General features: G+C 44.0%; 1 protein-coding gene, 1 long non-coding RNA gene and 1 pseudogene across 8 annotated transcripts in view; 2 read left to right on the top strand and 1 right to left on the bottom strand.

Annotated features, from left to right (window-relative positions):
- The window catches only part of TGIF1 (TGFB induced factor homeobox 1), a 31,833-nt gene that overhangs the window by 8,064 nt on the left and 7,961 nt on the right, over nucleotides 1-15,808 (bottom strand). For 3 of the 7 annotated variants that reach the window (XM_086373108.1, XM_086373109.1, XM_086373110.1), the window contains exon 3: nucleotides 7,327-7,424. The exons of 3 other annotated variants lie outside the window; for them this stretch is intronic. In XM_086373108.1, coding sequence (XP_086229234.1) covers nucleotides 7,327-7,424 — 98 coding nt within the window. Of the gene's footprint in view, nucleotides 1-15; nucleotides 7,018-7,326; nucleotides 7,425-15,808 lie in introns of those variants that run through there. One more of the 7 variants, XM_086373116.1, reaches the window with a different exon arrangement.
- Nucleotides 3,612-3,724, top strand: LOC147346099 (U2 spliceosomal RNA; annotated as a pseudogene).
- On the top strand, nucleotides 4,627-8,475 carry LOC147346098 (uncharacterized). The gene is made up of 2 exons (XR_015153917.1): nucleotides 4,627-4,741; nucleotides 7,015-8,475. It is a non-coding gene; the product is annotated as an uncharacterized LOC147346098 (long non-coding RNA).

Raw genomic sequence — 15,808 nt, 5'->3', positions numbered from 1 at the left:
GCCCCTCCCCCGCACCTTCCAACAGCCTAGGACCGCTCTGAGCGCCCGGGCCGCGCCGCTTCACCCCGCGCCCCCGGGGCGGCTGTCACCGGTCCCTCATGGGGACGGCCGGGCTCAGGAACGCGATCCCTTATCCCCGCCGCGCGCCCGCCGCCCGCATCCCCGGCTTGGCGGCGGCGACACCAGCCAAGCGCCCTGAGTTGCTCCCTTGGGCCTTTCTTCCAGGGTCTGGCGAGGGTGCGTTTGGTTAGGAAATTGCAACAGATGGGGGGGGGGGGGGGGGCGGGAAATGCCGTTCCCTCCTCCACCCCAGGGAAGAAAAAGCCTTCCCTTTAGATTTTGACAGCTGCCCCAACTCCACCGGCCCAACTCAGGCCGCAGGAGTACACAGCCGATGCTGATTCAAGGGGCGGGGCTGCGCAGGAAAAGTATTCGGGAAAAGAACCAACTTCTTCCAGGACGCGCTGCTGCCATTGACACGCGCGGGCGCGGAGCGACGCACTGTTCTTCTCCCGGGGCTCTTCCTCAAAGCAACAGTGGGGGGCGGGCGGGGCGATGGGGGGAGGATGAGACCCAGACACCCTAGGCGAAAGTCTGTTGCCCCCGGCTAAAGCTGCGAGTTCCGGACTGGATTGCAAAGCAGTTTCGAAATCTGACATGTTGCGGACAGACACTTGTCATGCTCACATGCTCTTTAAAAGTCGGTGCCTGGAGATGGCCCGGACGCGCGCCCGCCCCGCCTGAGACTCGGCCTGACACCCCATCCCCGGACCCCCTCGTCTGTTTCGGTAAACGGTCTACTCAGGACTGAACATCCTGCTAGGGGACCCCTTTTCCCCCACCACCCCCACGCCCCGGTATTTCAAACAGAAACTATTAAGTAAACACATGTTCCTGTTGGTTTATTTTGGTTGAGAGTTAGGCGGGCTCCAGCGGGAGTTCCTGGATGAAATTACCCATTTTAAAAGTCCAGATGCTTTAGGCTGATTTCAAGAAATGCAGCCCCCTCCCCGCCCTCTCCTCTGGGTGTAGTTTTTGCGTGTCTGTCCCGTTGTTTTGAAGTCAACGAACTGTCACATGCCACACTAAGACTTTCCCCATCATTAAAAAAAAAAAAAAGTAAATAAGCCCGGTAGAGACGTCAGCGCCCGAGTCTGCCACCAGCTTGTGCTCTGCACTCTTTGTTTTGTAACCTCGATGAAGAACCGGCAGAAGTTCTGTGGAAATAAGGTTCAACCCAAGAAGAAATAAGGCGGCCAAACCATGACTGACTAAAACTTTGGAGCCTCTGTTGTCGGATTACACTGAAAATTAAAACCAGCCTCCCACGCACTCACCCTCCCAAAACAAGGCACCCACCCACTCCACCCCACCCCCCGAGTGGCTTAAGGCCAGAGTTTACAAAGCTTGCGTGTTGTTTTTTTTCTTCCAATTACAGGACTGAAGATGAATAAACAAGGAGAACAGCGTCACTCTAAAAAGGCGGCAACCTTTCGATTGCCCTCCCTCCCCCAGCGGTGTGCCGACGGCTCGACACCTAAGAGAACACGCGTCTGAAACGGCCGAGCGGGGAACCGAGGCCTGGGGGGAAACCACCAACCCGGAGGCTCCCCTGCCCCTTGCGGGTTCTTCCCTGCCCGGCTGGAGACGAATCAGCGGCTGCGCCCACGCGCAGCACCGACGCGGGGCGGGTAGGGGGCCGCCGGGTCCGGGTCCGGGGCGCTCCAGGCGTTTGAAGGACGGCCGGTCGCCGGGCTTGGCGGCTCGCGGCCGTTGGGGACGGGGAGCTGGTGGGGGGGGGGGGGGAGGGGCGCGGGAGGAGGAGCCGGGCGCCTACGCTGCGCCGCCGCCGCCTGAGTGGCAGGAGCTGGGCCGTTACTGCGGAGACGCTTTGTTTGCTGACTTCGAAAGCCGTTCCGACTGCCTCGGCCGCTTTCGAAGCGGCTCCACGAAACACTCTGCCTCCGGGTGGGCCTCGCCCTCCCCCGGCCGCCGGCCTCGGCGCGCGCCCGAAACATCTCCTTCCGCGTGCCTCCGCTCGGCCACGCGGGGGCTCTCCTTCTGTGCACAAAGGTGTCCTTTTCTCCGGCCAAGTCAGCTTAGCTCCTGACGGCGATTCGCAGGCAACCGAGATGGGAACGGAGTTCACAGCTAGAAAACCAACTTTGCAGGGGAAGTGGGGAGCGGCGCAGAGGATTAACAGTCTCTTTGAAACTGCGAGGAGGAGGAAAAAGTCAAATTTTCCTCTCTCGCTGTAAGTACGGCTTGATCCGGGCAATGCTCACCTTTTTCCTCGAGCGAATCACATCGAAGCAGTCACTAAAGCTGGCAAGATGCCCCTGAGAGGAACCCGGGGACCCTTCTGGGTGATACACGGCACACACACCCCCGCCCGCCCCCCCACACCAGAGCCTGTCCCAAACTTGTCTTTAGATTTGAAATTTTGGGGCATTCTGGAAGAAAGTGCCTGGAGTCTGCGTGACACAGGCCAAGAAGACAGCTCCACAAAGTGGGCTTGAGGAACCAGCAATTGCTTAGGATATTTTTGTTTATTTGCTTCTCTCAAGGTGGAAAAACAAGTTTCAGTTCTGGCTCTGTGAGTCCCTTCACGTACCCGGCAGGGCTGATCCAGTGACTTTTAAAGATTCTTTCCCCTGTTTGGGGGGAAAAATGTGGATTCACATTGACTACATATTATTTGCTGACTTCATGTGAATATTAATTATATTGGAAAGCTGCCTGAGTGAAGAAAGAGGAGATACTTGATGACGTTTTACACCATTATTTTTTTCCCCCTCCAAGCACACACAGGTCCATGTGGTGTCTTATCTTCCCAGGCTGCCTCAAGGCCAAGAAAAGACATAGACTTCAGTTACTTTTCACAGCTGCAAACTCTTCAAAGGCAAAAACTCAAAAATGAAACTTGGAAAGGCAAATAAGCCAGGGAAGTGTATCAATACATTCTGTGTTATTATTTTGATACTTGGTCCATCAAGTGATTGGATAATAAAGCCTGATTCCACCCAGCACTGTCTTTGGAGGAAGGATGACTCACAGTCACTGGATCCCTTTTGAGTCTCCTCACTAGAGGACAGATTTTTTTTTTTTTTTGAATAAAATACGCAGACTGCTGGGCTCCACATAAGGGTTCTATAATCATCTCTTCACATCTCAGGTCAGAGGGTCTTGGGCTGCTCAAGGAGAAGCCACCCATTGTCTTTTCAAGGACCCACAACCCATCAGTGTGGTGATTCTATTAGCCTTATCAGGATAACTCTCCTCCCCTCGGTTACCTGAATAGTTAACTTGTGCTACTACTTCTGTTAGTAATCACTTTTCTCCAAGCCTGCATTCCTCTTCCCAGCCTCGCTTTTTACCTCTGCAGCCACAGGCCTTTTTTTTTTTTTTTACCTAGAGGGGATTTGAACTCATCAGGACAAAGAAAAAAAGATCATTGTTGAGCACAGCCTTTAACCTCTCTACTCTCTTTTTTTTTTTTTTTTTTACTTTTTTTCTTTTTTCTTTTTAACCTCTCTATTCTCAACATCGTGTTTCTATATTGTGCCTTCAGTTCAGTTCAGCTGCTCAGTCCTGTCCAACTCTGTGACCCCATCGCTTCTCTGCCCTTTTGGCTAAGACCAAGTGTAGTATTGTGCTTTACAGTTTAAGAAACACTTAATTTAAATGACCTCATTTAATTCTCATTTAATAAGGTAGATAATTATGATTTTTTCCCTAAAGTCAAGATAGCACATCCAAACATAACAAAGCTAAAAGGTATAAAACCAAGTACGGAGAAGGCAATGGCACCCTACTCCAGTACTCTTGCCTGGAGAATCCCATGGACGGAGGAGCCTGGTGGGCTGAAGTCATGGGGTCGCTGAGAGTCGGACACGACTGAGCGACTTCACTTTCACTTTTCACTTTCATGCATTGGAGAAGGAAATGGTAACCCACTCCAGTGTTCTTGCCTGGAGAATCCCAGGGACGGAGGAGCCTGTTGGGCTGCCGTCTCTGGGGTCGCAGAGAGTCAGACACGACTGAAGCGACTTAGCAGCAGCAGCAGCAACTGGACATAAATTGTTTAATTGCTAAGTGGTGTCCAACCCCACAGACTGTGGCCCACCTGGCTTCTCTGACCATGGGATTTTCCAGGCAAGAATACTGGAGTGGGTTGCCATTTCCTTCTCTCCAGGGGATCTTCCCAACCCAGGGATCGAACCACTGTCTCCTGCATTACAGGTAGATACTTTATCACTCAGTCACCAGGAAAGCCCAGACTTTAAGCCAAGTGTTCTCAGGCATGTCTGGTGGAAGGTCTGGTGGATAAAGAAGGCAGTACAGGGCAGAAACTGACCACAGATTATGATACAAGAGCCATCTGAACACATGGAGGCTACTTTAAAACCTGCCTCTTCTCTGAAATCTATGTGGAGTTTTACCAGAAGCTCCCTTCCAATCTACCTGCATTTTGTCCTTTTTTTAAAACCACTCATTTTTTCTTTACAAAAAGAGAAGGAGCTTGTTTTCAAAACTACAAGCAGGAAAAGTATACAAAGTGAAATAGGAAAGACCTCTTAATTGACTATTTCACTCTCCATATGCGCATATGTATACTACATACAAATGTAAGGGGTTTTTCATTGTTATTAGTTGTTTTCAAGTCCACTCTGCCTGGGATGGCCGCACAGGACTGGCTGCATATCTGACGTTTCTCACCAAAGGGTGGCCTGTATGCGAGGTAAGTCGCTTCAGTCCTATCCATCTCTTTACAACTTTATGGACTCCTCTGTCCCACCATGTCCCACCTATGTCCCACCTCTGTCCATGGGGATTCTCCAAGTGGGTTGCCATGCTCAGGGAATCTTCCCCACTCATCTCTAGGTCTGCTGCATTGACAGGCAGATTCTTTACCACTAATGCCACCTGGGAAGCCCGAAGTTTGGCCTAAATATCACCTTCTCAGAGGAGTCTTCTGTAACCACTTCACCTAAATTTAGCTACCCTTGCTGCCACCATCTAGCTCAGTAGTTCTCAACTGCTGTTTAGGGCTGGATAACTCTTGGTTGTAGGGGGCTTCCCTGGCAGTTAAGGTCCGTAGAGGCCAAACTGTGATTTTTTCCAGTAGTCATGTGTAGATGTGAGAATTAAAGAAGGCTGAGTACCAAAGAATTGATGCTTTTGAACTGTGGTGATGGAGAAGACTTTTAAGAGTCTCCTGGACTGTGAGGAGATCAAACCAGTCAATCCTAAAGAAAATCAGTCCTGAATAATCATTGGAAGGACTGATGCTGAAGCTGAAGTCCAATATTTTGCCACCTGATGCGAAAAGCCAACTCATTGGAAAAGACCCTGATGCTGTGAAAGACTGAAGGCAGGAGAAGAAGGGAGTGACAGGATGAGGTGGTTGGATGGCATCACTGACTCAAGGGACATGAATTTGAGCAAACTCCTAGAGATGGTGAAGGACAGGGAAGCTTGGTGTGCTGCAGTCCATGGGGTTGCAAAGAGGCGGACACAACTTAGCAACTGAACAACAACAAAAACTCTTGGTTGTAGGGGACTTCCCTGGTGGCTAACCAATCCGGCTGATAACACCTTCCCCCTAGCTTGTGACAAAAAAACAACAAAACTCCAGACATTCCCAATGTCCTCCAGAGGGGACAGAAATTGGGGTGGGCAGGAAGACCCCTGGTTGAGAACCACAGCTCCAACTCAACCCTTTCTTTTTTCCACGACATGACAATTTTAATTATTTTGCTTATTTGACTGTTAATGTGCTTGTCCTTTGACACCCCCCCACCCCCAGACCCTCCCTGGTAGCTCAGATGGTAAAGCAGCTGCCTGTAATGCAGGACACTCAGGTTCAATCCCTGGGTCAGGAAGATCCCTGGAAAAGAGAATGGCAATCCACTCCAGTGGATTCTCTGTCCTGGAGAATCCCATGGATAGACCATGGGGTCGCAAAGAGTCGGACATGACTGAGTGACTAGCACTTTCTTCTTTCACTTTTCCCCTACTAAAATGTGTGCGAATTACTAAATCCTCATGCACTTGGTACAGGGCCTCACACATCATAGGGACCCAATAAATATTTATCAAACAAAATGATGCATGAAAATGAGATGGTAAGAATCATTAATAAGAATACAATCTGTTATTGTAAATAGCATGCCAGGCAGTGTTAAATATTTCACATATTTTATCTTTATCCCTGACAACATCCTAAGAAGCATGCCTTATTATCATCCCTAGCTGCCAGGTGAAGAAGGGCAGGTCAGTCATTCGTCCCCTCCATCCCCACCCCGTTCTGACCCCTGGTCCCTCATCCAAACAATAATGATATTCTGCAATTTTCTTTTTTCACTTATGTAACAGTTTCTTTAGTGCTAAGCATTAAAAGGGTCTAGTGTCTAGTTTGTACCTAAGCACTAAGAGATAGTCCAATTATGTTTAAAATATTTAACAACTGATAGAGCATAGACACTAACCAATCCCAAGAGTTCCTTCAGATTGTAAACTGAACCAGAATGCCTGAGCAGGATGTCAGTTTATATGCAGATTTTCAGGAGCTTGCAAGAGTATATTTGTAGGCCTCCCTAGCTGAGTCAAGGGTCTGTGCATTCAGCATTTTCACAGATGTTGCCAAACTGCCCACCCAATCTTCTTAGGTATTTGAAAACCTCTTTACACCCTAACTAACACTGCATATTACCAATCAATTTCAAAGGGCTTCCCTGGCAGCCCAGTGGTTGAGGCTCTACCCTGCCAACCCAGGGAACTAAGATCACCCCCCACATGCGGTGCAGCAGTCGAAAGATAAATAAATGAATTTCCTATTTGCCAATCTCTTAGGCAAATAAATGACAGCTTTTTTTTAAGGTTCACATGTCTTGGTTTGAGAGGGTAAGCACGTTTTTGTGTATTTATTTATTCTATTCACTTATTTGTAACTTTTGTCAAGTTTTCTATTCTGTTGGGTTTTTATCTTCTCTTCCTCTTTTTTTTTGCCAGTACTGCTGATGGGGATCTTAGCTCTCTGACCAGGGATTGAAGTGGGACCCTCATCAGTGAAATCGTGAAGTCCTGACCACTGGACCACCAGGGAATTCCCTTTCTTCTCTTTTTAAAATTGTAAGAACCAACCTGTTTTTGTATAAGCCTAAAAGCATTTGACAGAGAACTAAAGGAACGGGGTTAGATGGACAAATAGTGAGTACAGGGGGAGAGATGTCTCCCGATTAAAAAAAGAAAAAAATACATACATATTGTTTAGAATAAGTACCAAATTTATAAGGTAAAAGTAAGACCTTCAGAATACCCTACCTGTTAACTTAGTCCCTTTCTCCTCTTTCCACCAAAGGGTTAATCCACTCACACGTTTCCATTTATCACCATTACCTCTTCTGAAAGCTATAGAGGACCTATAACAGCAATAAAATGATGAAATATTTAGGAATAAAATTAACAAGAAATAACTGCAAGTTTTATGAAGAAAACTTTAAAACCCTACTGAGGGACATAAAGGAAGACTTAAGTAAAATAAAAGACGTAATTTATCCCTTCCAGCAAGAGTCAATAACAAAAGCATAAAGATGTTTATCTTCCCTGAACTGGTCTTTAAATTAAAAGCAATTTACATTAAAATACCAACAGGATTTTTTTTCTTTACTTGCTACACTTCATCAAAATTAAGCATCTGGAGAAAGCCAGGGAAATTCTGAAAGACAAGTTAGGGATGGGAGGAGGGCAGCAGAAGCCCCTTCAAATATTAAAGTGTATTTTGAAGTTAATAATGAGATTAAACAGTGAGGACACAACAATGCGACAGTTTAGACTATGATATGGACATTTCAATTTTGGTAAAGGTGACTTTTCAGATCAGAGATAAAGTGAATTGGGACAGTGAACTACTTTTCCTTAAAAATCAAACTGGTGGAGGAGTGGGAGGGAGGTTCAAGAAGGAAGGGACATGTATACTTATGGCTGATTCACATGGTTGTATGGCAGAAATCAACACAACACTGTAAAGCAAGTATCCTCCAAACAAACATAGAATGAAGCTGGCTATGTTACTCTTCTAACAAAAATAAAACTCATCTGAATTCAGATTGAAATGTTAGAGTAATTAATAATGCACCTCTGTGTGTTCTAGAACAGTGGTTCTCCAGGCGGAATACAAGGGGCACCTTTGCCTTCCAGGGGACATTTGAAGATGTCTGGAGACACTGCCAGTGGTCACAGTTGGAGGGGAGGAAATGCTTCTGGCCTCTAGCAGATGGAGACCAGGGTGCTGCCATTTCACTGCACACAGGACAGACCTCCAGGGAAAGATCATTCTGTCTGAAAGTCAGTCGTGCTGAGGCTGAGACAACTTGTCCTGGAAGGAGGCATGAATACAATCGTGGAGTAGGGAAGGCCTTTGTAACCAGGACAGAAAATCCAAGACACAGTAAAAGATACACATGTGTATAAGTATTTTGTATTTTTTTTTTAAACTTGTGTGTGAGGGAAAATTCATAAAATTTTTAAAAGCAAAACAACTAGGAAAAAATACTGTCGGCACATGTCAGGCAGAAGATCAATTTACTGAACTTATATAGAACTCATATAAGTCAGAGGAAAAAAATAATCCTGTTTTTAAAAAGTTGGGCGAAGTCTATAGATAAGCAGTTCACATTAAAAAAAAAAAAAAGAATCCAAATAAGCAGAAACATGAAAAAAAAACATGAAAAGTTTAATGTGCAGTCATTATAACAGCAAAGTAGATTAGACTGCACTGATAGAGGAAGGTTGATAATATATATATATATAAGTTTTTTTTAAGCGAAGTACAGAACATTATAACAGTATTCCTTTTGTGTACAATTTTTTATGTGTAGTTTTTTGGAATGATACCAGGGAAATATTAACAAAGTCTACCTTTGGAGGAAGAGGGGAAGAGAATGAAGGAGGGTCTGTTTTTCTTATACTTTTTTGTACAAACCTGATATATGAGAGACAGAGACAAAGTATATGAGATGAAGTTGGAGAAGGCAGGTGCCCAGTCTAGACTGGTCATCATCATTTGATTTTACCTTACCTTATTCCTTCTTCTGAGCTCTTCCTTTCTTTATGGAGATCTGAGTTTCTGACTTATTTTCCTTCTTTAAATAATTTCTTTTAGAAGTTCCCTGGTAGACAGTGGTTAAGACTCTGCATTTCCAACTGCAGGGATGGAGTCGAGTCCTGGTTGGAAAACTAAGATCCCACATGCTACATGGGCCCCCAAAATAAAAAATTTAACCTTTTTTTACAAAGTGGGTCTATCATTTTTGATGACTAAATAATAGTCCATTGTAACTATGAATATAATTTATGTACCAAACCCCATTTATTGGACACAAGTTTTGTTCTGGTTTGAGCTGGAGGGGATTTTTGAAGATCTTCTATAAAAACCTAAGCAAGGGTCTAAAATAGGATGAGCTGTATTTGGGGCCTTGAAAGTCTGATTCTGCAGTCCACTGAACCAGGGACGGTTAATCATTAGCAAGTGTAAATAACCCCCAGTGACACCCTGGGATTTCATTATTTGTTGCTATTTCCAAGAAGTATCAGAGGGTGTCAAACCATTTACCCTGTTGAATTGGATGGCCAGATCTGCAAAACTGGAAAGGTTAATTCTGATGCAGGCACATTTTACAAAATTTGGTCAAGCATTATAATATGTAAGAAGAGAGTAAGATGCTTTGCTCAAAATGAATGAGCAAAAGTTGTGGATGTAGGGCTGGAGTCCACATACCCAGTAAATGGCATGGATCGTTCAAGTGAAGGCTTTCTCTTCTACTGGTGGGTGTGTTAGTACAGGGGACAAGTTGTTTCCTAAAGTGTTTCATCAGCTTTCCACAGGATGTCATGCAAAAGCCAAAATGATTATTCTGTATTCCCTTAAAAGGGAGGAAAACATATTTACTGCCAAGCTACTTGGATACACTTTTAAAACTTACATTAAAAAAATAATTTTTTAAAATAAAAAAAATTAAACTTTTGTTTTATTTTTCCAGTCCATCTTGGAAGCTCTCCTCAGCAACACACTTATAGGGTCGATTAGCAGAGGAAAATAAATGTCTAAATCTGTCCCTGTTTGTCTCTCTCCCTCCGCTTGCACTTGGCAACAAATTCATACATATGTCTGCTAGTCTCCAATACTTTTCTTTTGCTTTCGCCATGTGGCTTGTGAGATCTTAGTTTCCTGAGGAGGGACTGAATCCGAGCCCCTGCATTGGAAGTGTGGAGTCTTAACCACTGGACTGCCAAGGAAGTCCTGAAAACATTTTATTTAAAAAAAAAAAAATCTTAAAAATAGCCAGGTGATCTCAAAACCAAGGGTTTTGCCCTGCCTAGAATATCTTTTTTTTTTTAAATAATGTAAAATGTAAATATAATAGTGGAGGTCCTAGTGTAATAAATCCCCAAATAATAATCACCCAGCTTCAACAATTATCAACCCATGGCCAGTCTTGCTTCATCTATACTCTCACCGACTTCCTTCTCTCCTATATTATATTGAAGCCAATCCCAGACACCCAGGCACTTCTGGATAAGCTTAGAGTTAATTCTCTGCTTGTCTCAGCAGTAACTCCTTCCTCTCTGGGCTAAATGGTTTGTTTACTGAAAGGGCTAAGAAGTCTCAGAATTATGCCCAATTGTATTTTACTTTCTAGCTATTTCTCCTCCTATGGGTAAACATTTTCTTCTTAGCAGAGAGACCAATTACATTTTATGTTTGTGTGTGTGCTGAGTTGCTGAGTTGTGCCTGACTCTTTGTGACCCCACGGGCTGTAGCCCGCCAGGCTCCTCTGTCTATGGGATTCTTCAGGCAAGAATACTGGAGTGAGTTGCCACGCCCTCCTCCAGAGGTTCTTCCTGAACCTGCGTCTCTTGGGTCTCCAGCATTAGCAGGCGGATTCTTCACCACAAGGGCCACCTGGGAAGCCCCACGTTTATGCTTAGATTCGGCTTTAAAGCTTGTAGTTCTGCTAGCCCCTGTTAGAGCAGTAACTGTGGTACATTTTCTCTTTGGACAGTGCTACCCTCAAACATTTATATCAGTTTCTTCAATTTGAACTTGTCAGACAATGTGCACTGATTTTTTTTCCCCCTTGGTTCAGAGAGCACATTCACCAAATCAGTATCTCTCTTTGAGGTCTATAGAAATGTTGTTTTACTTTACTGACTATAAAGAAAAATATGACTTTAAAAAAAGTCATGACTACAATGGACTTTAAGGCAAATTATCTCCTTCTCTTGTGTGTGTGTGTGTGTAAGAGAGACAGAGAAAAATGAATAGAAGATGAGGGAATGAAGTCTAGAAAGATTTGTTTCTAGTTTTGTTTCCAGTATCCAGTTTTTTTCAGCCAGAACAGTCAGATGTAACATTAAAACACAAACAGGCCTTATTCCAAAGTTTTAAAACATAATATTCTGACCATTGGGTTTGAAAAGAGTAGAATCCTCATAGCTTATCTGATGACTTTTCCTCCCTCCCCCCTCCCTCTCTCCCTTCCTTCCTTTCCCCCCAATCCCTCATAATCCTTGGACACATTATCCCTCATTGGAAATCACAGAACAATAACTAATCCTAAATATTTTATACTTCACAAGAATCCCATTTCATTTTTAAAACTAAACAAACCAGTTAAAAACAGGGTTTAGATTTTTTGAGTTAGGAATGCTTTGCCTTCATGTGATAAAACATGTTCCTCCTACCAGTTTTTTTATGGGAAAGAATAAAGCCAAACCTCCACAAGCTTCTATTTGATTAGTCATTTGTCACTTATCTGTCTGCTCACAAAGTGCATTTACCAAAGGGATTAATGCTTCTGTAACCACAGTGCTTTGCCTTCTGTCACTTTGTTGAGCCTCCAAAAAAAATGACGGAAGGGAGGGGTTCTTGGGGCACCTCCTCCCCAGTCTGAAATACAAGCCCCTCCATGGAGCTTTGAAATCCAGTTCACAAAGTAGCCTACCCATTTTTCATACTAAAGATGGTGTTTAGGCCAAGTTTCGTCTCTAATGTGACTTACACATACACCTGCTCCTCCCATTTCTCCCTCACTCATCCAGAAAATAGTTCTCTTACTGTTTTGCAAAGTGCCACAGTCCAATCATTTCTGCTCTGTAAATGCAAAAATCAACTTTAATCCAGGAAAAAGTAATATAAATTGTGACTGCTGGACTTTGAGTTGTGTTAAGAAGATTTGAATAAGTTACTGTTAAGGAATCCTTATCTGGTAACAGGTGGGCTAAGCTGGAAAAACACAAACTGAAAATCCTGGAATGGGAAGTTTACACTCACTCCCCCTTGATTAGCTGTGGGATTAGAATGCCTCACCTCCACCCCTCTAACAGAACAGATGTCCCAGTTATCAACTGTTCTCCAGAAGGAAAGCTGAGAAGGTTTGTAGGACATGCAAGAAGAGTTTATACTTTTCCCTCAGGACTTTACCTTGAGGGTCTCCAGATCTATTCTCTAACTACGCCCATTCCAGACTTTATTTGAATGTCCATAGAAACACAACTAAACTAAAATTATATACCTCTCTTTCAGGATTCAGCTTCATCTATTGCAAAATTTGACAATTTGTCACCTTAAATATCAATGCCTGTGCCTGAGTGGGTGGCATTATGCCTACCCATTCTCTTTGCAAGTTTTCTGCAATGAGCTTGGATTCTCTTACTTTTAATCATCATAAAAAGTGATGTTTCTCTTTTAAGTTTTTTTTTTAAATCTGCCTATCCTTAACACCACAGTACAGACACAATTACAGGTGGCTCTCGTGTGACCTGAAAGAGTGGTTCATTTGACAAAGACTGACAGCTATTCTTGTGTCCTCGATAGGTGTCAAGCTGGGTTTTTTTTAAGCTGGTTGGTGTGAAAATAAGTAAGAAAAGAACAACAGGTGAGTGTGTCCAGGAGGAGAAAGGATGAGAAAAGATAAGCTGTTCAGGGCATCTCAAAAATTGGAGGAATTAGAGGAACTTAAGAATCTGCCTCACAAGGCAGGGGACACGGGTTTGATCCCTGGTTGGGGAACAAAGATCCCACATGCCTTGGGGCAACTAAGAACTTGTGCCAAAACTACTGAGCCCACACAGCACAACAAAAGATTCCCACATGATGTGATAAAGACCCAACACAGCCAGATACATAAATAAATATTAAAAGAAAAACAACTGGAGGAAGTAGAGTTGGCAGAGATTTGAGGGAAAGGAGGCATGTTTTTTAAAGCCAGTGACAGAGCTTCCCTGGGTGGCTCAATGGTAAAGAATCCATCTGCCAGTGCAGGAGATGCGGGTTCAATCCCAGGTCCAGGAAGATCCCACACGCCGTGGGAGCAACTAAGCCCATGCAACTCCTGAGCCTGTGCTCTAGAACCCAGAAGCCACAACTACTGATTCTGTGTGCCTCAACTATTGAAACCCACGCATCTTAGAGCCTGCGCCCCACAACTAGAGAAGCCGCTGCAGTGAGAAGCCCACGCACCGCAACTTGAGAAACACTCACCCAGCACAGCCCAAAATAAAATAAATACATGTAAAAATAATAAAATCTTTTTAAAAATAAATAAAGCCAGTGACAGCCACTCAGCAAAGCACAGATGTACTAGAAAGGGGTGTACCCTTTAGTCCAGCCCCTATACTTAGGGGGTGCTTATTCTGAGGTTTGGTGGTCTGATTTGGCAAATACAGAGGGAGTAATAGAAAGTAATGGAAAGCACAGAAGACCTAACACAGCCAGATTAGTAAATAAACATTAAAAGAAAAAATTGGAGGAAGTAGAGTTGGCAGGAATTTGAGGCACGGCAACTCACTTCAGTATTCTTGCCTGGAGAATCCCATGGACAGAGGATCCTGGAGGGCTATCGTCCATAGGGTAGCAAAGAGTCGGACACAACTGAAATAACTTAGCACCCACACACAGGCCTGTTGTTTAAAGCCAGTGACAGGGCTTCCCTGGTGGCTCAGAGGCCAAAGAACCCACCTGCCAATGCAGAAGACCCGAGTTTGATTCCTAGATTGGGAAGATCCCCTGGAGAAGGGAATGGCAACCCACTCCAGTATTCTTGCCCAGAGAATTTCACGGACAGAGGAGCCTGGCAGGCTACAGTCCATGGGATTGCAAAGAGTTGGACACGACTAAAGTGAGCACACATGAGCCTGAGATGGGGTCAGGCCTTATTCTGTAGAAAATGATGACATTTGGCTGTACTTCATGGAGATGAAGTTTGCTGTTTTCTCTGGAACAAGTTTGAGGCAAACTGCCTAGTGAATAGGGTTTTAAAAGATTAAAGACTTGAAATTTCATTGTGCCTATGAAAATGGGAACTTTTTTTTTTGCTTGGTACTTTAAGTTTCTAAAAATAAGATTTACTGAACCTATTTCAGTCTGTACATGCAATTATTACAAACACTTAAAATATAGAAAACACTTTACCATTGTTTAGACTATAAAAAAATAATGAGTAACTAGATGAGAATGGGAACCCCTTCAGGCCAGGATAGAGCCAGCTTTCAGGCAGGAGTCACAATTCAGAATGCATAAGTCAGCTGTTTTACACGACTTTATTTTTCCTGTTCACACTGCAGAGGTCAAAGGGTGTGAAAGGCTTGGAAAAGGCTGGATTTCTCCAAACATCCCTGGGAGGTGTCAGCCTGCAAACAGGCTGTTGGCTAGTGACTGTGGTGATTAAGCCTGCCTCCCAGGGCCTGCTCATAACTTCTATTTAAATGGGCTGTTTCTCACCTTGATTGGCAAGATATTCTCTGATGGGAAGGAGTCAGTTCCTTACCTGCTTTTGTAGAATGAAACCTCAGTTTGAAGCTGGGGTTATCAACCCTCTTTTTTTGTTTGTTTGTTTGTGTGGTAAAATATACACAGCATGACATTTACCATTTTAACCATTTTTAATTGCACGGTTCACCGACATTAAGTACATTTGCATTGTTGTACAACCTTTCACCACCATCCATCTCCCTGACTTTTTTCATCTTCCCAAACTGAAACTCTGACCCATTAAACACCCTCTCCTCTCTCCTCAACCACTGGTAACCTATTCTACTCCCTGTCTCTATGAATCTGACAATCCTAGGTCCCTCATTTAAGTTGAATCCTAAGGTATTTGTCCCTTTGAGTATGGCTGATTTTACTCAGCATGATGTCATCATGGTCCTGGCCCCTTATAACATGTGTCAGAATTTTGTTACTTTCTCATTTACCTTTATTTTGGAACTTTTATTATTTTTAAAATATTTATTTTTCTTTATTCATTTGGCTGCACCTGGTCTTATTGGGGCTTCCCAGGTGACCCCCTGTCAGGCTTCTCTGTCCATGCAATTCTCCAGTCAAGAATACTGGAGTATTCTTGGTAGCCATTCCCTTCTCCAGGGGATCTTCCTGATCCAGGGCTCGAACCTGCGTCTCCTGCATTGCAGGTGGATTCTTTACAGTCTGAGCCACCAGGGAAGCCCAGAGCAGATGCAAAAGAGATATGAATGTTGTATAGTATTTAATCTTTCCAATATATTTCACATTTATTAATTGCAGCCTCTCAAAAATCCCTCCAGTGAAGAAGTTCAAGCATATTGAAATACTTATATAAATAAATTAGAGACGGTGCTTTTGAGATACTATTACTCCATCACTTTTTGAGGATTTTCTTATTTTCTGGTACAACTTTTTGTTCCAGGCTCATACTGGCTTTCCTGGCCCAACCCTAGAATCTACCATTTCTCCAAGAAGCCCTGGTCATTTTCGGTAGAAAAAGAT

The sequence above is a fragment of the Bos grunniens genome, chromosome 24, assembly GCF_055505025.1.
Source record: "Bos grunniens cultivar Pamir isolate PY7600 chromosome 24, Bosgru_T2T1.0, whole genome shotgun sequence".
In the NCBI taxonomy this organism is placed as follows: Eukaryota; Metazoa; Chordata; class Mammalia; order Artiodactyla; family Bovidae; genus Bos; species Bos grunniens.
Note: the sequence above shows the minus strand (reverse complement) of the source record. Positions and strands in the feature narration are given on the sequence as shown.